This window comes from Cavia porcellus, unplaced genomic scaffold (assembly GCF_034190915.1).
Source record: "Cavia porcellus strain 051 isolate PalLab524CR breed Dunkin Hartley unplaced genomic scaffold, mCavPor4.1 scaffold_27, whole genome shotgun sequence".
Lineage (NCBI taxonomy): Eukaryota > Metazoa > Chordata > Mammalia > Rodentia > Caviidae > Cavia > Cavia porcellus.
Window position 1 is genome coordinate 3158867 of NW_026947510.1, and position 23367 is coordinate 3182233.

Here is a 23367-nt window from a genome sequence, read left to right on the forward strand (position 1 = left end):
TCCAATAGATACTTGTGTAATCAGGGATAAGTACTTCCGTCATCACCTATGGGTGGGTCCCTTCATGAATGAGAGGCTGTAACATCCATGTATGTAAATCTTGGCAATATAGAGGGACAGAAGTAGACTATACAATCAGACTTCCAAAAATACTGCTACTTTATGGGAACTTAAAACTAAGAAACATCTGGAGTTGTGTCTGTGACCGTCAAATGTGTCTTAAAAGCTATTTCCCTAGTTATGGATTCCTCTAAAGTTCTACAGGAGCAAGGACAGGGCAGGTGCAATGGAAGATACCTCCCTTTCCTGGCCCAGAAGAGCAACAGTTTATCTCATGTCCTCCAGTGGGATACTGGTGCTCTCAGGCCTGGCACTGACCCCTGTATAGGGGCCTAAGCATTTTTATAGTAGGGAGGAATGTCAGGGAGCAAGGCCCTCTCCTGAGAGCTTGGTTTGAATCCCAGCTTGGGCCCTTTCCCCCTGTGTGACTTGAGGCAAATTAGTCAAACTCCTTAGTTTCTGCCTTATAAAATGGGGGTAACAACAGCACCCATAAAATAGGTTGATTTGTAAAGACCTGGGAGTGGGCCAGTGTGCATTAAGAGCAAAGTGAATCCCTCCCATAAACCAGATCTGCACCCTAATTCCACACACAAACCTCCATGCTGTTGTTAGCTTCAAGCTTCACCAGGAGGATCAGACCTCACCAGGATTTTTAAATTCCTCTTCCCCTTTTTTGTTAGGGTTTTTGCAAATGGAATTTGGTGGGTAGGGTCTACAGATTGTGTGTGAGGGGTTATGAGACCAGACAGGGTATCTTCAGGGGCTTTGCAGGAGCTGCTCCTGGCTGGCTCTGCATGACTAACTCTGCCTCCTGGCTGGGAGCAGGGTTTTACTCAGATCAAGGGCAGGGTGTTTGCTGCAGGGTTTCAGCCCTGTGACTTTTGGAGGGTTTGTAGAAAGATGGGAAGAAAATGCTTCGCTGTTTCTCTCCCTGTCTCTGTTTCCATACATACATATTTCTTTTTTATATTGGATGAATACATTCTTCTTTATAGCAACATTAGATTGTGACATATAATTGTAATATTTTTATTAGCATATGTTTGTGATACATGATTACATTCATCCTGGGGAACAGGTGCACACACAATAAAGCTTTGTCATTTTTATTTCCCCTGCTCCACTTGCTGCCCTCTGGTCTCTCCCCTAGACCCTTTCCATTGCCAAAAAAAATCTACCTCTCTGTGTCCTAACATCTCTTATTTTGCTCTTTATTTATATTCTGGGTTTCTCATATTACAGAAACCACGTGATATATAATGCTGTTTGATTTATTTCACTTACTATTATGGTCTCAAGATTTATTCATTTTCCTGCAAATGACTCAAGTTTTTATCTATCTATCTATCTATCTATCTATCTATCTATCTATCTATCTATCTAATCTTGAGGCCCATAGATCCGTCCCCCCATCTGTAATTCTTCCCAAAGCAGAATTATCCTTATCCCTCCAAAGGGGGGGAAAAAAAAAATGTCCAACGGGCTGTTGTCAGTGTCTCTGAAACTCTGACTCAGCTCAAAGCCTTATCCTTTCAGCCTAAGGCAATTTGTTTTCCCTGGAGTCCACCGGCTTTCAGCGGATTCCCAGGTGATCTGAAATCCAGCCCCATTCTCATCTGGTTGCCCTGGGAGTTTCAGCGCGCGCCGGGTACAACCTGTTCTTCCGTCCTCGCAGCTCCCTCCCTCCTTGCTTTGGCTGGACAACAGCCTTCTGGGCCGTCTCCCTTCCAGGATCCCGGGGGCCAGCTGCACCCTCCCGGGAGACGCCGGTGCCTGCACCCGGGAGGGGAAGCTGGAGGAGGCGGAGACAGGGAGGCGCGATGGGCGGGGGCCGCGCGGCTCAGCGAGAGAGGGGCAGCTGAAGGTTGCATCTGAGGGAAGGAGGTTTTTGGCTGCTTGGTAACGGCTGCCAGAACCTAGAGAGGCAGAGAGCAAGGCAGCGGCAGCCTGACGTCAGGACCCAGCGTGCCAGCAGCCCCTGCCCGCCGGAGTCAGACCAGAGGCCGGCAGGAGAGGAGCCGCCACCAGCAGTGCGCGGGAGCCCGTGGGGCGCAGCATGCCCCCTGCCCCCGGGCCATGGAGATCGCCCTGGTGCCCCTGGAGAACGGTGGGGCCATGACAGTCCGAGGAGCAGGCCAGGCCCCCGCAGGCTGCGAACTGACCGCAGCGGGGCAGCTCTCATGCCCCCCGACGGCGGGGCTGAGCAATTCGTCCCAGGAGCCGGGGACCAAGGCCAGCAGCGCCGCCGAGAGGGATGCGGACCCAGGCTTGGGGCTGCTGCCCCCGTTTACTCCCCTGACGCAGGAGCTGCCGCAGCCTCGACGGCGGTCTCCAGAGGACGAGGACGAGGATGGAGAGGGCGACCCTGGCCTGGGCGTGCCGGAAGACCAGACGCTGGGCGCCGGGGCCCTGCACCAACAGCGCGTCCTCATCAACATCTCCGGGCTGCGCTTCGAGACGCAGCTGGGCACCCTGGCGCAGTTCCCTAACACACTCCTGGGGGACCCAGCCAAGCGCCTGCGCTACTTCGACCCGCTCCGCAATGAGTACTTCTTCGACCGCCACCGGCCCAGCTTCGACGCCATCCTCTACTACTACCAGTCCGGGGGCCGCCTGCGCAGGCCGGTCAACGTCTCCATGGATGTATTCGTGGACGAGATTCGCTTCTACCAGCTGGGGGAGGAGGCCTTGGAGCGCTTCCGGGAGGACGAGGGCTTCCTTAAAGAAGAAGAGAAACCACTGCCCCGAAATGAGTTTCAGCGCCAGGTGTGGCTCATCTTCGAGTACCCCGAAAGCTCAGGGTCTGCGCGCGCCATCGCCATCGTCTCGGTCTTGGTCATCCTGATCTCCATCGTTACCTTTTGCCTGGAGACCTTGCCAGAATTCCGGGATGAACGAGAGCTTCTCCGTCAGCCCCCAGTTCCCCACCAGCCTCCTGTGCCCGTGCCCGGAGACAACGGCAGTGGAGCGGTGGCACCCCTGTACGGCCCCACCATGGCGCCCCTCCTGCCCAGGACCTTGGTAGACCCTTTCTTCATTGTGGAGACCACGTGTGTCGTCTGGTTTACCTTTGAGCTGCTGGTGCGCTTCTTCGCCTGCCCCAGCAAGGCTGAGTTCTCTCGGAATATCATGAATATCATCGACATCGTGGCCATCTTCCCCTACTTCATCACCCTGGGCACTGAGCTGGCTGAGCAAGAGCCAGGGGGTGGAGGAGGGGGTGGCCAGAACGGGCAGCAGGCCATGTCCCTGGCCATCCTCAGGGTGATCCGCCTGGTCCGGGTGTTCCGCATCTTCAAGCTCTCCCGCCACTCCAAGGGGCTGCAGATCCTGGGCAAGACCTTGCAGGCCTCTATGAGGGAGCTGGGGCTGCTCATCTTCTTCCTCTTCATCGGAGTCATCCTCTTCTCCAGCGCCGTGTACTTTGCGGAGGCTGACAACCAGGGGACTCACTTCTCCAGCATCCCGGATGCCTTCTGGTGGGCGGTGGTCACCATGACCACTGTGGGCTATGGAGACATGAGGCCCATCACTGTAGGGGGCAAGATTGTGGGCTCTCTGTGTGCCATTGCTGGGGTCCTCACCATTGCCTTGCCTGTTCCTGTCATAGTCTCCAACTTCAATTACTTCTACCATCGAGAAACAGACAATGAGGAGCAGGTGGTCCTGAAGGAAGAGCAAGCAAACCAGAGCCGGGGGTCTGGACCAGACTTGGGAGGCCCTCGCAAGGCCAGTTGGAGCAAGGCTTCCCTCTGCAAACCCGGAGGATCCCTGGAGAGCTCAGACACTATCCGCAGGGGCAGCTGTGCCCTGGAAAAGTGTAACCTCAAGGCCAAGAGCAACGTGGATTTGCGAAGGTCCCTGTATGCACTTTGCCTGGACAGCAGCCGGGAAACAGACTTGTGAAAGAAATGCCAGGCAGACTGGTGGCAGCAGGGTGGGACAGGGGTTGCCTCCTGAGCCCAGGGATTCGCTTTACACCACTGAGTATTCCAAGCCCACTTTGTCACTGAAGCCTGTCTCTGTCCTTCTGTCCCTCCCTCCAACCCCCATTTCTCCTCTTCTTTCCATGACACCAAGGGTCACCTATTTTTAAAAAGTACCACATTCCATGACGCAGGAGCTGTTGAAATGGTGGGCTCCGTGAGATGGATGTATTTGTAGCCAGTTTCCTATACCAGCAGAGGGATAACCCAAACAAAAATGACTTTAAATAGCCCACATCCCGAGGGATTTTGTAGACTTTCCCCTCCATGTGTTCCTAATTTGCTTTACATATGGTTATATTTGTGTATAGAGGAAAATACTACTTTTATGGCCGGTGAGTAGACTTTTCTATACTGTAGTTCAGAGAGAGTGAGAGTATTTGGGTATATTTTCAAGATATATATTGAATTATTGGATTTATGGACGACAGAGTGATGTTTTCCTGTGATACTCAGAGCTCCAGACCCAGGCAAGGCTGCTCTGATTCCTGTGGCTCCAAACCTGTCTTTCCAGGGATGTGACACTGGTGCTTTGCATACATAAGAAATAATCTAGAACACAAGCAAATCTGAATTTTTCTGTTCTCCTTAAACAATTCTTTTAACTTTCTTCAAAAAGCATTTTGCTGATATTGGAGCAGGACTTCTGATAATTTATTCTTTTTATTTTTAACCCTAGGAAATAAAATTTGACTTGGCTAAGGGAAGTGTTAGTTTTTCCATCGACAATATGTTGTCTTTGAAATTTTAAATAATAGTCTGTTCCTTGGTGTTTCTGGTTTTGGAGTCAGAGCAAATGCCTTGTCTGGAGTAAAAAGCTTGGAAAGCTAATGATTTGCTTGGCAACATCTTTTGGATGGGTCTCTCTGAGCCCCTGGAGTACAGTTGGTGGGTTCTGTCGGTCTTGGGCTGTGTGTGACACAGATACCCTGTGGCACACTGTTGGTCTTGTGTTAGACACTTGGTTAGTGTGGAGTGTGGAGTGGCAAACAGGAAAAGGGTAAGGAATTCTGGCACCCACCTATAGTCCCACTGTGATTTCCTAGGGCTTGATTTCTGGTCTCATTTCCTGCAGCTTTTAGTCCTCAGTGCATACAGCTCTCCCAACTCTCCAAAACAAGCCTGATTATCACAGGAAGGAAGCTCTGTGTGAAAGTCATGCCCCGTGCCCGGTGCTCCATGCCCGGGCATGGTGAGCAGAGGACAGAGCGATGCCTTGATGCTGGAAGGTGGCAGCCAGACTGAAGGGAAGATTTGCTTGTTGCCATTAAAGGTTGATTTGACAGACTATGACCTAGCCCCAGTAATCACTGAACTCAGGACTAATCCCTTTATTCCCTTTGTACTGCATGATTGTGGCAAGTCCTTACAAAAGGTGCAATACTGGCTACATTTCTCTTTGGGATTAGCTCTCAGGATTCCTGTTGCTACTTTTCCTGCTGAATAATTGAAAGCCAGCTTGCTTTACAGCCTCAACAAGGAGTGCTGCTGGTCTGTCATCACACATCTTGCAGAATAACTCAGTCCTAAAAGCTAGTTCCGGGGTGTGCTGAGGTCTCCTTATGAGTGAGAGAGGATCCACAACATTCACGTCTGGGAATTGCGGATTTAAATATGGCACCATCAGACAAGCCAGTGTCTGTTTGAATGCCTGGAGTCATTTCCAGTCAAAAACTGTTAACAGCCAATTTGAGGAGGAAACAGGAGGATTGGGTAGGCAAGGCTGTGCTGTTTTTCATTACATCCCCAAGTGGAGGAAGGAGAATAGAGGCACTCTATTTATAATTTACAGTTTGCCTAAAAGCAGGGCATCCTGCCAAAGTTCAGTGCCACAGTCTCAGTTCCAGTCCTCTATGCCTTTAAAGCAAGTGTTTGGGTTTAGTGTGGGTCTAGCGTTCAGGACTGGGACTAATTCCACCTTCCCAACAGAACAAAGCCAATGTTACTACTTTCAGCCTGGAGGTCAGTTCCTTTAGGCTTCAGTAAGGAAGAGTGAGCAGCACCTAACTTTTAAATATGTCCAGATGCCTCAAAATGAGTTCTGTTTGAATGGATGGAATCTTTAGCCCACAAATAGGTAAATTTTGTATACATATTCAGGGTGGGGATGGAGAAAGTGAGAATGGGGTGGAGGGTCCTCCTGATCTTGTGTGAGGGAAGGGATGCCTTAGAGAGGATTTATAAAAGGGATAAGGTGGCTCCAGAGGGAACCTGGGGTTGGGCATATCAGTTTGCTCTTGCAGCCTCCCTCCTGGTGGCCAGTGGCATGAGCCCAGCCCAGTCACTCACAGACAGTTTAGTGTTGCAGGCTCTCTGAATTCTCTGTGCACTTGTTGCTGCAGGTCTGGAAATCACTGCCCTCTCTCACTCCAGCCACCATGGTTTGCTTTTTTCATGGAATTAGCAGAAGAGAGAACTGAATGCCACAGTTTTTCCCCCGGGCTGGGGTTAAGGGCCCACTCTTGTGGCCTCCCACCACTCCCTTCTCTCTTGCCATTGATTTCCCACCCACAGCTTTTACCTTCCTGAGGAGATTAAATCAAGTAACCTCAGCCAAGCTCTGTATCCAGATGTCTCTTCTTGGCTCTCCGGCAGGAAGTCCTCTCTGGATACATAATCTATCAGCTTCAGCAACTCAGTCACAGAGAGCAGGGCAGCTGCCCCTGGGTGTCCTTCACTGTGTGAGGACAGCAAAACATTTGCTCCCTGTTTTTCTGAACTCACTGTGTTATTGCTCATAAGCTCATGCTCACTGAGCCCTAAGCAATTACATATACAAGAAAAACATCTTTCACTTACTTTAAAAGCACAGCCCTGTGGTTCATCCTTCTGGGAGCACTCCCTGAAACAGATTCCTGGCCTTTGAGGAATTTTCCCACACAGAATTTGCATTACTCTAAGTGAACCATGGAAGATTTCCAGGTTTCTTTTGGGGCAGGGACACTTGGCTCCAAGTCCCCTCTAGAAATGGTAGATTTGTGCATGATGGACTCTTTTACTTGACCTCTGCATCCCATGTCCTCCAAGCCAACTTGTCCCCTGGATGTGGTATGTGTGTATGATGTACTAGAGAAGTGTCAAGATATGGGTCTTGTCCTGGGATAGTTTATGTCTCCTGGAGAAGCCCTCAGCAAAAAAGTCAGTGGGGGCAAAGTGTGGCCAAGGACTTCGCAGGCTTCTGCAAGCTCTTGGCACAGAGTGGGGTTGAGCAGGTGGAGTGAGGAAGGACTGCTTACTGGCAGGGTTACTAGGAAGAGGAAGGCATGGGGCGGGGGGGATGAAAGTCCTGGTGCAGAGCAGAATCACTGCTCAATCCCCGCTGCCACCTTTCAAGGTGGAGCCGAGGTTTCAGGGCCAGAGACCATAGTGGGAACTCAGTCTTCCCAAGAGCAAGGGATTCTGCAGTTATTTAGGGGAGGAGATGGCAAAATTTTCAACAATTGATATTTCAGGGTTTATAGTGCAAGAGGCAAAATAGAGGCTATTATGAAGGTATTTATACTGTACAATCATTTGGCATGTAATCCTTTAAAAATGTATAAATCTACCTCCACTGAATGGCCATCCTCCTATCATCTGTCATGCAGATGGCGGTCTCCTGGGTATCTAGCTCTACCTGTCAAACCTTGCTTCTTCTCCTCTGATTTGATTGTACTCCATTCAACCTGTATTTATCACAAATGTCAAACCCCTGATTTGGGGAGAGGACTTCACACTGGCATTACAGAGACTGTAGCTTTCTTCCACCACCTCATGGAGATCAGACTTTCCTACATGGCTATGAGACATAGTACTCTGTTTCCAGGGAGGAGGAAGAGGATGCCACACTGGAAATCATGCCTGGAACTCTGGAAACTGGGCCATGGGATGCACCTTGTCTTCTGAAGCTTCTTCTAGGTTTAAGGTTGCACAGGCTGCTGGATGGTGCAACTTGCTTGTCTTCTTCATGTGTAGGCTCTTCTTTATGTCCAGGCTGTAGAGAAGCATTGGCCTTGCCTCACTTCTGTGTACCCACGGTAGCATTCACAGGAGGGGTCTGTGTGGCTCTGAACAACTCAACCCAAGACACAGCAGGATACTCATTACCATCCCTTTCACTTAGCATTTATTTCCTATGCCAAATTATGGAATATTTAAGCCAGAAGCAATCTAACAAAAAATCTGGCCTTTCTCTAATTTTATAGATGAGGCAATGGAGCTGCAGAGAAAAGAGGTGATTTATCCAAGGTGACACCCCCAGTTAAGTAGAATAGGGTTGGAATTGTTTCCCCTGACTTCTAGGGGATTTTTCTGAGAAAGTCTACTCTATTCCAGCATGCAAATCTTAAACTCTCATGGGGGTTCCCCACCAGCGCTGCCTCCTGTGGCATGTTCTGACCACACCTGTTTAATGGAGCTGCCTGTGGAGGATGCCTCTTGGAAATCAGTCATGCTTGTGAGTCTTTCTCTGATTTGATTTTACTTACTTCAACTAGCATTTCTTGCAAAAATCAAGCCTCTTTAGAATACGAAGCTATAGCACTGTGATCAACAAGGTCTCATAAACAAGCATTCCACTGTCTGGGAGGAAACATCAAATTTCTCATCTAGTAGATGTAGTATTATCACTCATGCATTCTTCCACACATTCAACAGATATTCACTACGAGGCAGGCACTGTGCAGGACATCAGAATACCTGGCAAGGGATCTTCTCTGACCGGTTTTCCAATCAAAAAACAAGTAAGCAAGTAAATACAGTAGCAATGTTCAAGTGGAGGTCAAGGCCAAAGCAGAGGTGAGGGGACTATGGGGACCTAGGAAGGAGCCTGTGTTCTTTCTAGAACAGAGCTTGGAGGACTCTTGCAGAGCTGGAGTTCAGAGACACACAGGGCCATCTGAGCACTGAGTGAGATTTTGGGTCCTGCCCTTGCTCTGTCACTCACTGAGTGGGATGCAGCCTGGCACTGCGGCACACACTACCCAGAAGAAACGAGAGCCTCTTATCCAGGGATCTTTGAGGTTTTGTTGGAAAGTGAGAGGAGGTTTCAGTCTGACTTTTTTCCCATTAGTTTGGGAGGAAGCTTGACAGAGGCCCTGAGATGCTCCCTGATTATTTGCCAGCTCTCAAGGGACTCAGGCAGTTCAAAGTCTGTGTCAAGAAGCAGAGCTGAGTGATCTGGGGCTATATCCTGAGTGAGGGAGGTGCACAGAGGGGGCTGTGGCTGGGAAGTCAGCGCTGATGCTGGATCTGGATGCTGACCTTGGCTTGGACCCACAGTGGGACCCTGCTGTGTGGTTCTTTCGAGACTAAAGAACTCCAGAGGACAGTGACATTTCCCCTTCATCCTGCCAACCCCACTCCTTCAACCTGTCTAGCAGGAACTGGGTCTTTTTGCTGTGCCTCTGACCCCACGTGAGAGATGTGTTGGCAGAGCCACCATGAGCACTGACTGGCAGAGATTGACCAGGGTCCCCTCCCCTGCACAAGCTCTTCATCACCTCTCTCACGGGTGACATTCTGGGCATTTCTGTCTCCCAAGGTGGCCCAAATCTGTTGGTATGAGCCTCTCAGTCCATGGATATAAATGAGATACATGATGCCTTCTGGGAACTTATCTACTTCTGTGAGCAAGTTCCACCTGCCTATACTTCAGGAGATGTGTGCAGGAATCACTTCAGACAAACCAAAATTTGACCAAAGAACTAGCTACAAACATCCTAAAAAATAGAATTGTACTTAAAAGTTTGGAGGGAGCAGGATTGATTTAAGTCTAGTGGAGTTATTTCAGCTAAAGTTTCTGCAAGAAGGTATCTTCAGAAGAGTGGGCCCAGAAATTATTCCAATGTGGTGTTAGTTAGTGTGAGTTCTGTGCCCAAGAATGCACTCTCCTCCTCATAATGCCCTTCTGTCACTTGTTACTCCTTGGACTGGGCACCTGCACAATGCCTTACCTCCCAGCTGTGAGTGGGCAGCCTGGCAGATGGCATAGCTTCTCTGGACACTAATGACACCTTGAGCTCTGATCTCATGAACTGGGAGCTCAGTAGTGATCTGCTGAACTGCAAGATTATACAGAAAAAGAAATGAACTTGACCATTTCCCCTTTACCTCTTCAGTTCTACAGAAAATGATCTGCTGTATCTGCTTTGTCTTCATAGTTTGGTAATTGTATAAATTGTGTCCCAAGGCAGGATCTGCACTTTAGGGAGTTCTAAGTGCTGCTACTGTTACACTATTACAATGTAGCAATTATTGTACATTTACAAATTATTCCAGCTCTACAACTGAAGATTATACTGCAGCTTGGTTCCAAAGAGTCCAGCCTTTCTCCAGCCATCCCTTTGGCAGCTACTGTAAACAGCTATCACTGATATAACATAAAATAGTACTACTCAGTAATACAGGACAGTAATCCTGGACCTGGGCCACAGATACCCATGCCCTTGTGTTTGCTTTCTGCACTGTGGATTAAATTGCTCATCATTACCCTCTGTGCCATTTTTACGTGACATCACTTAGACAGTTGAGGCAGGCAATTTTGTGTGTACTTCAGTGGCCAAAGTGTCCCACTGCAACACAAGCTGAATAACTGACATGGACCCCTGGCTATTGATTAGGCCTCTCTTCACCTATTGCTCTCTCCCTCTGTCTCTGTCTCTGTCTGTCTGTCTATCTCTCTCTTTCTGCAGGGCACCATTTGTCATCATTCTAGTGCTGTTTATTGTCCTTATTAGGTTGCCATGAAGCCACCTGCAGAATCTGTCTCATTTGGACATCAGTTCTGAGTGGGAGTCTGGGTAACACTGTCACCTGCTCCTGGTCTCTCTGCCCCACTTTCACTTTCTACCTCTTGCATACAGTTCCACATTAATCTCTCCATCACATCATCCCAGGCTCCCAAGTAGCAATTTTAGTCCCTTAAGCCTAACTTTGAAAATCCTCCTTAGTATGATGCCAAATACATCTCAAAGAAGTCATCCTCCATCCCTCCAGTCCAAAGCCACTTCTTCTTTGGAGCTCCTGTCACAGACACTGCTGCCTCACCTGTAGCTGGTCATTGGCTGTCCACCAAAGCCCAGAGACTCCATCACTGCCTGATGCTTGCTCCTCAGCTCACAGTGCATCTCAGTGCCCAGAGATGGCTGTGGCCTCCGCAGCTCCTCAGTAGAGTTTTGTGGACAGCACTAACTCCTCTCCAGGCTGAAAGGACCAGTGCTTCTGGGTCTGCCACACCAAACGCTGCCCGTAAATGTTTCCTACAGAGGATCCCTGGCACCCAGGCAGCCAAGGGAGCACTGTTCTCATTGCACAGTGCCTTTTGTTCTGCCCTGGCTCACTAGGTTCGCATCCAGGTGAGTGATAATAGTACCAACCAAGGTGGTACTTCTGGACTTCCACAGACAATTCTGTAGGGAGGGATTCAGGAGCTATTGCATAGACCTAGGAGAGATATAGGGTGGAGACAGATGAGGGATAGAGTTGGAAAGCTGGAGAAGTCACAGCTCTGGGTAAAATCATATTGGTGAGGGACAGAGTGGCCATGCCTGATTTGCCAAGCACAGCAAGGAATATGTTACTGACCCCTTAAGTCTCATCATTTGTAACTCTCTTTCTCTTTTCCCTAAATTCTTCATTTTGAAAGATGAATTAAATGGTCACCCAAGATAAGGACAAGGTGGTAAGGTAGTGACAATGTCTCTTTCCATCATTCTCTGCTGTTCTTTGCATGAGGCACAAGGTTGGTTAACATAACACAGCAGGATCCAGGCACGGTCCCTCAGGCCACTGCTGTATACTGAGCAGCCAGCTGCTGTGCAGATGCTGGGAATTAGGCTTACTTGAGACATTAGGGCCTTCTGTGGCCTCTAATCCATATCTTCAGCACCAATCCAACATAATGCATTTCTCCAATCCCCAGCTTAAGACTGGATGAAATCTTAAGAAGTCATAAGCAACAAAAAGAATGTGGAGCTCCTCATATGTAATTTCAAATAAAAACAGTACCAAATGAGGCACAAATTAAAGAATGTCCCCCACAATTCCAACAATTCCCTCTGTGTTTGTTAGTGATGTGTCACATGTCAAGCTTCTTCAAACCTCTCTCATCTCCCTGTTCAACAGGTGCACACGGCTCAAGTTTTCTCTTCCATGTGATGCTCCAGTCTTCTCTCAGTCTCCCCATCCTCTGAGTTCCCCAGAGATTCCTACTCGAGTTCTCCTGGGCCCATCCCAGGCCCACATCACAGTCAGGTCAGTTCTGCTCAGGGGACTTTGCAAGTGGGATATGGATGGCAGATGGTGACAGCTGGCGTGCCGGCCCCCCCCCACCCCCCGCCAAAGGCAGACCCGAGTCTAAGTGGAGTTTGGGATTTCCACAGCCAGACAGCTTCGTTCTGCAGCTTTAACAGAGGCTTGCTGGGGGCTGGTTCATTGGATTGCTTCCAGGAGAACATGGAGAAGTCAAGTCAGCCTGTGCCGTGAATCAGAACCACAGTCTCTGATGCTTGCCTAGCCTGGCCTCCTCCTGATATGGGTAAGTGGGAGGGGGGGTCAGCATGAACACAGTGTTTCAGAGATGGCAGAATAGCCTGAAAACAGAACAATGATAGGATCATATTGGAAAGTTTATTTAGTGAAACCATTGAGTTGTATGATGAATAGTAGATAAATATCTATGTATGGACCTCTAGTGCTCAAATAAGTGAATATTTAAAGACATGTGCATTGCCATTGCTTGAAACATTGTGGAACTCTCCTCTGGGAACACATTCAGATTTCTTTGAATGTTGCATATCTTCTTGTCAAATGGTGATTTCCCATTGAACTTGAAGGGCTTAATAGTCACTTGTACATTTTTGTAAAGTAACTAAAACAAATGCAAATAACTATAAGGTGATGCCTTACAAGAGGGGAGTTTAAGCATTGGGATGCACAAGGGTGGAGGCAGGCAGGGCCTGGCAGTATGAGGGACAGTAGAGGCTACAGAATTCAGGGGGTAGGCATTGCCTCCAGAGAGCAGATGCAGAACATGCTGTCTTGAGGTGGAAGGCAGGATGCTGGGGAACAGGCAAAGACAGTGGAAGAAAGAACTGGGGTGGTGGGATGGGAAGGAGCCTGTGGCCAGACAGGAAGAGGTACCCATCAATCAAGCATTTAAGTTCAATTAATGGGGTTTGGAGGTAATTAGATCAGAGTTTGAATCCTGATTTCACCATTTATGATCTATGTGACCAAGAATAAGTGATATTTTTCTAAATAGTTTTTTCCACTATTCACTAGGGACAATAACAGGGCTTTCTAACAGAATTATCTAGGGACAAATGGAATAAACTATATTAGACTGGGGTGTGGTTCAGTGGTACAACATCTCCTCAGCACGTATAAGACCTTGGATATCATCCCCAGGAACAACAAAACAATTGAAAAATAAATAAAATGTAAAATAATAAAACTCCATAGCTGTTCATCCAGCAGTAAGCCCTCAGTAATGGTAACTTATTATTCTTATTATCATGTAAAGAAAGCTCTGAGAGAAATACAAGGACAAACTCCCTTCAAAATGACACTGTCAAGTTGGATTCGGCAGCATTTATTGAGGTGCCATTACAGTAGGTCCTGAGTCATTAATGTGCAAAGATAAGATGACTTAGAAGGACTTAATCTGCCCACAATCTAGCAAGCACCCTAAACCAAGCACACAGGTGACTCAGCCAGACACAAAAATCAGGAAGGAAGTGCAAGGTGTGGGCATTTAGGAGAAGGAGAGAGCCAAACTTAGAGCTGCTATCAGAAGAATTTTCCCCACTGAGAACTGGCTCCATTTCAGGTGAATCTGGGGGCTAGAGGGGCTGGAGCAAAAGGATGGAGATGAAGGGGTCCTTCCTAGAGAAGACTCCAGGGAGGGGACATCCAGGTGTGTGAGAGGACAGGTGAGTGTTGCGGGGAGGGAGCACCCCAGGACCTGTGAGGCCCTGAATGCAGCTCTGTTCCTGATCACAGCCTAAGCTTCGTCTCCAGCAGGGATCTGAGCAGCCAGCATGTGCATCATTTGTCAGTGTGATTCTGAGTTCACAGTGAGCACAAAATAATTAAAAGTCCACCGCTTCACTAAGTTTCCTCTCCAGATGAGCTACACAGGAGGGGGAAAAACTTTGCTTTGATTTTCCCAGCTTCAGAAACAAAATGTGCTGCAGACTTCTGCTGGTATGAGATGAGGGACTATGTGGTGGGATATTGGAAAAGGATCAGTGCTTAGGGAATTTACCAGGTGCCACTTCCTATAGGTATATGGATTCCAAAACCCCAAATCCTAAAGCACACAGTCCCCATGTCTCTGTTAGGTTCTAGAAATGAACAGTCATGGGACATTACCTGCAGTCAGGTGAGTGGGTGTTAAAATGTGGAGGCCTGGGTTTAATGTGATCTCTGCTGCTTATCCTCTGTGAAATGTGTTTGTATCTGTCCTGTAGGGAGAGCAGGACTTTCCTCACATGGTGGTCATGGGAATTCATGGAGACAGTTCATGGCAAGTGCTTCGTGCACTGCCTGAATGATAGTAAATTACAAACAGACACTCATGGCTATCATTCATTCGTCAATACCTATTATGTGCTGGGCACTGTGCTTCCCTCTATGAGTAAATTGTAGTCCTTGACTTTGATCCAGAAACACAGATGACATGGCAGTTTCTCTGGGTTTACTTCCTTATCATTTTGTCTCTCCATGATTTGTGGGGTGATGGGAGATTTAAGGATCTCTTCAAGTTTATATTTGATCTCTTGGTAAAATATTTATACTGTCCCTTCAGGACAGCTTCTGGCCTCTTGCCTGGCCAGCCCATCTGTTGGGCGCAGGCGCTCATCATACCATACCCCACCCGGGACTAAGGACCACGCCAGCTTCCGAAATGTGCTACATCCTTCTCCAAATTAGCCACCCCGTGCTCACTTTGTATTTGCTCCGTGCTGACTCTGTGGCAACCCCTGATTGACCACAGCTGGGTATATTGGCCAGAGCCCGTGTCTCATTCCGGCCCTGCCTCCTCGTGGCAGCCCTCGTGGCAGCCTGATTGGCCACAGTCAGATATATAAGCCAGAACCCGCAACAATAAAGCGGCAGTTACCTGTTACCCACAAGAGCGTCCTCTGTCTCATTGGGGGGCTGCGCTGGTCACCCATCTAGCTCTGTCTCATTACTCTGTATTTCCTTTACTACATACACTACTTATGAACTTGTATTTATTTGCTTGCTTCCTCCTCTTCCTCTACTTCCTCCTCCTCCTCTTCCTCTTCTTCTTCACGTACTGGGAATTGAATTTAGGTCCTCATGGTTGCTAGGTAAGCCATCTACCTCCGGGTATATTCTCAGTTAAAAATTTTGTTTGAGACAAGGTCTCTCTAAGTTGTGCCAAATAGCCTTGGACTTGCTATCCTCCTGCATCGGCCTTCTGAGAAGCTAGGATTATAGGCGTGCATGCTGCTACACTCAGCTTGTTTACTTACTTTTGCTCCTTTTCCCTACTGAGATCAAAATTTCCCGAGAACCTGGGCCTTGTTTAACTCATCCATCTCTGTACACACACTGGTGGTCAGTAATTGTTGACTGACTCTTGAATGAAGGTCAACAGAAGCTGGCTTAGGACTGGAGACAGATCTGACACAATAATTTGATTTTAAATTAATCCTTGAGGATTATTTTCTTCTATGATCTTTCTTGGCCACCCACCAAGTTACAGACACACAGTGGAGTGTGATAAATGCTTGCTAGGTGACTGGTTGAATTATGACTGGTCCAATCAGTTGGGATAGAGAGGAGGTCTGGGTGGAGAGAAAAGAATGTGAGGGTCATGGGTCTGGAGGGAAAAACAGCAAAGTGAAGCATAAAAAATTGCTGTCAGTATAAGGAAGCTTTATTATGATAGCATGGTAGAGAATGCATATATTTATACTTATTTTTAGTTTTTATAAGTTTAAAAATATAGAAATGTGTTTGTAGGAGAAAGTTTGGGTTTCACAATTTTCCATTTCTTTGAAGTTGAGGTCAGTGCCAAGTTCTGCTGCTGTCCACTCAGGGCCTACATGACATTCGCAAATCATTTATCAGCGCTGAACCCCAAGAGCTTGCTCTGCCATCCTCCTCCAAGTTGTTAGCTGATGCGCCCTGCAGGAGAAGCTGGGATGTGTTTTGACAACAGAGTGGTTTCCCTAGCAAGCTGCCAGCTCCTCAGTGCAGGCAGGCACCAGCTTCCATAGCAGAAATGAGACTCTGAGAGCTTCCCTCACAGAGCATACACATTCAGCTTTACCCTGAGACTTTCATTCCTGTATGTCGCCAGGCCCCTGGCACAGTGTAAAGCAGGTCTCAGCCTTCCCCACCGTTTTTTCTCACTTAAAAGCCAGTGAAAATCAAGCATCAGGGTGCTTGCCTATAAGCCCAGCACCCTGGAAGCAGAGGCAGGAGGATTGCATGTTTGAGCCCAGACTGGGCAACTAAGTGGCTTAGTAAGATCCTGTCTCCAAATAAAGAATGGGATAGAAATATAGCTTGGTGAGAATCCCTTTGGCTCAATCAATCCCAGTTCTGAAGAAGGAAGAGGGGAAGGAGAAGGAGAAAGAGAAAGAAAAAGAGAAGGAGAAGGAGAAGAGAAAGAGGAAGAAGAGGAGGAGGAAGAAAGAATGCCCCATGAACTTATAGCACAAACATTTAGAGACCTCAGAAAATTATGTCTTGAACACCTGATAAGAAACAAGAAATGAGCCAAATACCAAGTGTGGGGCTGGATCAGACAGTACAGTAATGACAATCAGAGTCCAGCTGGGGCATCAACATGTGAGCAGATAAAGGGGTTAAAGTAGGAGGTCTTACTGTCACTGTCACCCACCACTTCCTAAGCACTGCCTGTGTGTTGTGCATTGTATAGACATTTTATGTCTCAGTTACTGAAATAACGGTCTTGCCAGTGCAATTTAGAGGGAATGATGGTGGACTCCCAGATCATGCGACTATACATGGACTGAGCTGGCTTTGAGCTCATGATCTCTGTTTCCTATCTGTGAGACTCTTACCACCCAGTTAGCTGTAAAAGAGCCTTGGGGTTGGTGGGTGGTCAAGGCAGGGAATGAAGATGCATGTTGACATGGAGTTGGAGTTAGTGCAGGTGAGGGAGAGAGGCCAAATCTGTGCTCAGCACAGAAAGGGGACATCACAGCAGCATAGCCCAGGCCTCATGAGGGTGTGGGAAGCGCAGTGGAAAGAGTGCAAAGGGCTGCCCTGGCTTGTGCAGACCTGTGAACAGTGTGGGACCATGTGAATTCAGAAAGACAAGCTGAAGTGGGGCCATGGGGGTCTGAGCAGCAGCCTGAGGAGTTTGAAACCAGTGCCATATTCCAGGTGAGGCTGGAGGTTTGCAGTGGGGTCTGCCCAGTGGTGGTGCTGTTGTAAAGATACTGGAGACAGTGGATGTGGGTGTGGTTGGAGGAGCACTGGAGAAGCCACAGAGGCTTTGTCTGAGCACACTCGCCCCCTTCTCCGCTCACCTCATCACAGTTGCTGGAGTCCCCAGCGTTCACCCTTGGTAGGGACTGTACTCAGCTCCCACTAAGTTAATGGCTGGACTCCTTGAAGTGGAGAGAAGCCCCCTTGAGGTAATTATAGGATTTCAGTCTCTTCCTGTGTCTCTCTGCTTCCAGGCTGATTAAGGGATCGGGTTGCTTTGCATCATACTCTTGTCATGAAATGCCACTCTCTCTAGAGACCCAAAGCAATGATATTACTCAGTCTTGGACTGGAAACTCCAGAAATACAATCCAAACAAACTTTTCTTTTTTATAAGTCAATTGCCCCTAGTATTTTGTTATAGTGATAGAAAACTGACTAACATACCTTCCAAGAGTGTCAGGGATCCTGGAAAAAGACAGTGTTACTTTGAGTGAGAGAGAGTACCAGTGGCTATGAGTACTCCACACCAGGTAACACACAGCCATGTATGGGGATGAGGCTGGGGCAAGGGAGGGGCTCCAGGGATTCTGCTTTCCTGCCCTTTCTACATCTGAGAGATGGCTCTATGGAAACTGTGCTGGTGCACAGGGTGTAGGGCTTAGGAGTTCATGTCATCAGACAACCTCAGATATGAGGTCATCAGGGTTAGAAGGCATCTCAGAATTCTAGTATAGCAGCATTCTCAAGTTTCAGTGTGTTTTAAGAATCATCAAGAATGTTTAAAAAAAGGAACTGTTGGACCCTTTTCCCATAGTTTCTGTCTTAGGAGGATTGGGGAGTCTGCATTATTAATTGTAACTGTTGTTAGCAACAAGAACTGATTCTTGTCTGAGTAAATTTGTGTAATGGTTAATCTTGGTTGTCCATTGGTAGGTTTGAAAGACACCTAGAAAATTAGTAACACACACTGTTGGGTGTGTCTGGGTCTTCTATCTGGTCATGAGAGTATGATTTGGTGGAATATCTCTTCTCTCTGGCTTCTTCCTCTGGAGTGCTATTCTCTTGCATTCTGTTTCCCAGATACCATGAGTAGAGCAGTCATCCTCTGCTGTATCCTTCTGCCATGATGTTTCTGCCTTGCAGCCAGTCAACCATGGACTAGCCCCTCTGAAATCATGTGCTAAAAATAAATTTTATCCCTCATAAATTTCAGGGATCAGGCACTTTGCCCCCGTAACAGAAAATTGCCAAATATAGCTTACCAGGCAGAATCATCCTTGGGAGTTTATGTTCAGGCAGAGGAGGAAAGAAGGTGGAAAGACCATGGACAGAGTGCCATCTGGTCAACTGGGGTGCCACACCAGCTCTATATGGGGCATTATGGTGACATTCACATGCTCTGTCCCCACTTGACTCCTCAAAACATTTGTTCAATTTCCTTGTCACTAGTCTTCTGAATTTGTCTCTCCCATAACCTTAGCTATTAATCCAAACAACTGAATCCTTCCTACAATTTTACATGTGTCCTTATTTCAATTCTCTCCCTTTCCAAGACAAATGGACAACCCTCAGTCCGTTGACTAGAGATGTGTTTTGCATACAAAGTCATAATGTTTTAAATTAAATCTAAAACATAGTGTCGGTGTGTAGTACATGTTCAGCCCTTTGGAAATTTGGTTCCTGTTATTATTCTCATTTTACCATTCCCACTTGAGGAAACTTAAGTAGAGAGAGGTTATTGTACACCTAAATCCTGGAGAACTCATAGCTTTCCTAGAATTTAAGCCTGGGCTTTGTGGCTTCAAAGTTTGTGCCCTTTGCATGCTTTACACCAACTCTTCTTTGAAGGGCTCAGACTCTGCAAACAGTCTCAGACCCTCTGACTTGTACCAGGTCTCTCCCCACCAGATCTGCAGTCATTTTGCCTGTTACCATGATACCCACTTAATCTTTTGGTTCTAGACACCTATGATCAGCTCTTCATTGTCAGATGTCTTCATGGTTTACATTGCCATTCCTTCAACAAACTCATCATCTATTACAGTACTCACATATGCCTCATTTCTAGATTTAGCCAGAACCTTCACTTAACAATTATGTTAGATAATCTTTTTTCCCCCTTTGTAACTCTCAAAACTGCTTCTTTGGATGCATAGAACGCATACAACTTTTCTTCTTATATCTTGTAAATAATAAAATCAGAACTATTCCCTCAGTCACCCACCATCTGTAAGCAGACTGTCACTAGCTAATCCAAACATTCCTGTTTAATGACTGAATTCCCTTCTGGTGACTTAGTTGTTAAATGAGGAATTGTACATAGTATCTATTACAATATTCAGAATGAAGAAATGCTCACAGGAAAGTCTAACTTAATGTCTTTGCTTTTATTTGCATAACCCTTATACATGGGACCACAATGAATAACAGAACATAGAATTACACAGTCAGCATAAATTATAGTGCTATGCTGTAGAAGAAGCCACCATAAGGCTGCACTATCCTTCACATTCCTGTGTCATAAGCCTGAATGCAGGTCATAAGTTGTTATGGTTTGTGTCTGAGTGTCCCCCTAAAGACTCATGTGGCCAAGTGAGGCAGGCTATACCTGGATCTCTTGTTTTTCATGCTCTAACCTCAGGAAACAGAATTAACAGCATTTCCAGCTATACTTAGCAGGGTTCCAGGGCCCTCACTTTGTAAACATCTTCAGTCTGTACAATAGGAAGGCACAGAGATGGTGTGAGTGCTGCGTCCACCCTGGAGTGGGTAGCCTGCATCCATATAAGGGATTAAAAGAGGCTTGCTCCTTCCCCTTTTGGCTCTCGTGACTTTTGCTGTCTTCTGCTGCCTTGAACTATTGCCTTTGTGCCATGTCACCCTGCCTCAGAGTCAACAGATTATGGACTGAAACCTCTACAAACTGTGAGCTAAATAAACTTTTTCTTCCTTAATTTAGGCATCCTGTATTTTGTTTCAGCAATGAGAAAAAAGTAACTAAGACGTAAGTGTAAGCCGTGAGTGGTTAATGCGACCAGTGTGTCTTGGTCATAAGTCTGAACAACTGTGTTAAACAGGTGAGTTGTAAAATAAACAATGTCTGTGCTTACTTAGTGTTTATATTTGCCAGATTATTTAAGAATTATATATATACATATATAAAATATATATACACATACATTTGTATATATATTTGTTTTTTTTTAAATCTCACAATGCTAGGGAGTAGGTACTACTATTATCACCATTTAGAACTTAAAAATGAAGCAAGAGAGAAATATTTGATAAGCTGAAGAGCTGGAATTTCATAGTGGGCAGCCCAGTTCCAGGGCTAGGACTGTGCTAATTCTTTTAACTTTAGCTTAAGTTCATTATCTCTTGCTGTATGCAGCGATGACTAATTCATGCTTTCAACAAATAGTTATTGAGTGGTACCTACTCTTCGCCCATTGTGGGAAGACTTTTAGTCTAACAGTGGAGAAATACATTGATCAAATAGTCTTACAAATCTATATGAAATTGCTCCTGAGAAAAAGCCCTGAAGGCATTGTCAAGGAGCCCACTAAAATATGTAATAGAATTTTCCCTGGTTAGATAGCCAGGAGGTGGAAACCACAAAGTTCCTTATAATAAAGGGCAGAGAGCTTACTTGTGGTCACTACTTCTAGGAGCCCCAAGACCTAACCTTATCTTTAGGAGCCTTAAGGCAGCAGGAAAACAGAAGTCCAAGAATATGTTACAGAACACTCTAGGAAATTTCCCTTCTCTGTCTTATGAGGCCCTTTTTTCCAGTTCTATAGAGATTTCTTGAGAGGAGCAGAAGGACTGAGTCTCCAGGAAGACAGCCTAAAAGCATCCTCTTCCTACATGGGAACTGGCATCTGACTCTGAAACAGAAGGAAGTTCTTCAAAGGACAAACTACACCAGTCTCAGTGTTGCACATGTAGATCCCAAGGGAGAGGAGGATAAAGGGAAATTAAGGCTCCAGAGGTGATTGATAGAGGTGGACAAGACTCTTCTCTGTGTGCCTGAAACTTCTGTCACTTTTGTGATAAAGCAGGTGCAAATCTGGGCTTCTCTAATGCCACCTTACCTCCAAATACAGATGCAAACATCACTGTTTAGGTTTGTGGGAATTTTTTGGAATTTTAGATCCTCTGCAGGAGATTTTTTTGAAATGTTTTATCATTGGGATATAACATGTTAATTGAGGAGAGAAGGCATAGGATTTCTTGGTTACCTCTGAAGACCTTGATGGTAGAAATTTTCTGGGCAAGTCTTTGAGTCTTTTTGTCCAAGTCCAACTGGGATCTCATGTGACTATGACCTAGAAATTGGAGAGATTTCATTCACTTAGAGTTAATTAAGGAAAGAAGCTGATAAACTTGTGATAAAGATTTATCACAAGAGGCCAAAGAAGCAAAGGATGAAAAGAAAAAGGAGGTGATAGTCTCAAAGGAGTGGAAGAGTCTTGGGATCTTTGGGAGAGGAGTTGAGAAGCAATTGAGGGGTCGTTGCTCGATGTGAAACTCACCATCCCCTAATTCAGAGGACAGGTACTTTGCCAGTCTTGGAATTAGGATTATTCATGACACTAGGTTGTTTGCCTCTCCAACATCAGAGCCAGGACTGATAATCAGGGCAGAATCCCAGTGTTCAGAGCTGCCCAAAGAGCTGATCTCCAATTAACCAACTTAGGGGATGGCCTTTTCCTGGAGACCCACCAGCAGAGTGACCTACTGGTCTGGGAGTCCCTGGCAGAAAATTTAAACCTGAAGTGTGTTCTTTTGAACAAACTAATAATGAGAAGGGGCTGGTTGGCAAGAGTTTGCCACTGTGGGGAAACATCATTGTAAAAGACAGACATGGAAAGAATCCCCTGTTCAAAGGAAAAGCACTGAAGGAAATGTGATGTCGCCCCGTTAGTCTCAAATGAGTGCTCAGGAGACCGGAATCACAGCTCAATGACTAACTGGCAATTTTACGCATCTTAAACTCTGTGGCTCTCAAGTTCTTTGCTTGTAAAGTGGAACTAACACCATCTACCTTGTATTGTTGTGGATGTTTCATAAATGATGTACAATTTTTGGATGCAAGAGCTTTGTAAAAACTGTAAGATAATTTGTAGCTTCTTATTCATCTTTTGTGCCCATCATGGATAACAGGGAATTATTGTTTAATCTTAAAGTCTATGAAATAAAAAAAATGTTAAGTGGAATGTGTACATTTCCCTTATTTTGTTTGACTTTCATAGCTGCTGCATGCTGGCACATGAATTATACTAATGCGAATGATGTCCTTTATACAGCAAATGCAGTAGCATCTAATTATATGGAAAGAATCATATTTAAATCCGCATTTTAGTGCATGAACCAGCCTATATTACATACGGTTGTTAAATAAGCATGAACATCAACATGAAGCAATAAATGCATCAGTAAACAGCTTAGATTATGCTGCAGTAACATAATTACCTAATTTCTTATTCATCTTTTATGTCCATCATCAGATAGCAGAGGGCTTTGCTCATTTCAGTCATCTAGAGACCAACAGTGACAGAAGAGTCATCACCCTGAACTTTGTGAGTCATTTCACTGAAGAGAAAGCTCTGCATTGCTCATTAAGTGCACATAGTTAGAAGCGATCATATATATATTTTTCTTACTGCCAGTTTGTGGGCTAAAACTAGCCATATAACTGTGGCAACCTAAAAATGACCCAGAAAGAACAATTCTTCACCGAAAGTAGAGAGTTGGAATTACTTGGAAAAATCACTTCTTCAATTAACGGTTGAAAACAAATATTATCAGAACAAAACAGATTGTTAAGGCACAGATGCTTGAGTGTGATAATCAGTTTTCACAGATTCCACGTTGTGAAATGATACTGACGCATGGT

General features: G+C 46.2%; 1 protein-coding gene across 3 annotated transcripts; it reads left to right on the forward strand.

The window, feature by feature from the left end:
• The first annotated feature begins 1695 nt into the window (after positions 1-1695).
• On the forward strand, positions 1696-22687 carry Kcna5 (potassium voltage-gated channel subfamily A member 5). 3 transcript variants are annotated; one of them, XM_063237726.1, is made up of 5 exons: positions 1696-11383; positions 12153-12281; positions 12410-12564; positions 20428-20545; positions 21261-22687. In XM_063237726.1, the coding sequence occupies exon 1, from the start codon at positions 2140-2142 to the stop codon at positions 3967-3969; it is 1830 nt and encodes a 609-aa protein (XP_063093796.1). In that variant the 5' UTR covers positions 1696-2139; the 3' UTR covers positions 3970-11383; positions 12153-12281; positions 12410-12564; positions 20428-20545; positions 21261-22687. The 3 variants fall into 3 exon arrangements, with proteins under 3 accessions (XP_063093796.1, XP_063093798.1, XP_063093797.1); XM_063237728.1 differs by having other exon boundaries at positions 20449-20545; XM_063237727.1 differs by having other exon boundaries at positions 12414-12564.
• Positions 22688-23367: the final 680 nt, after the last annotated feature.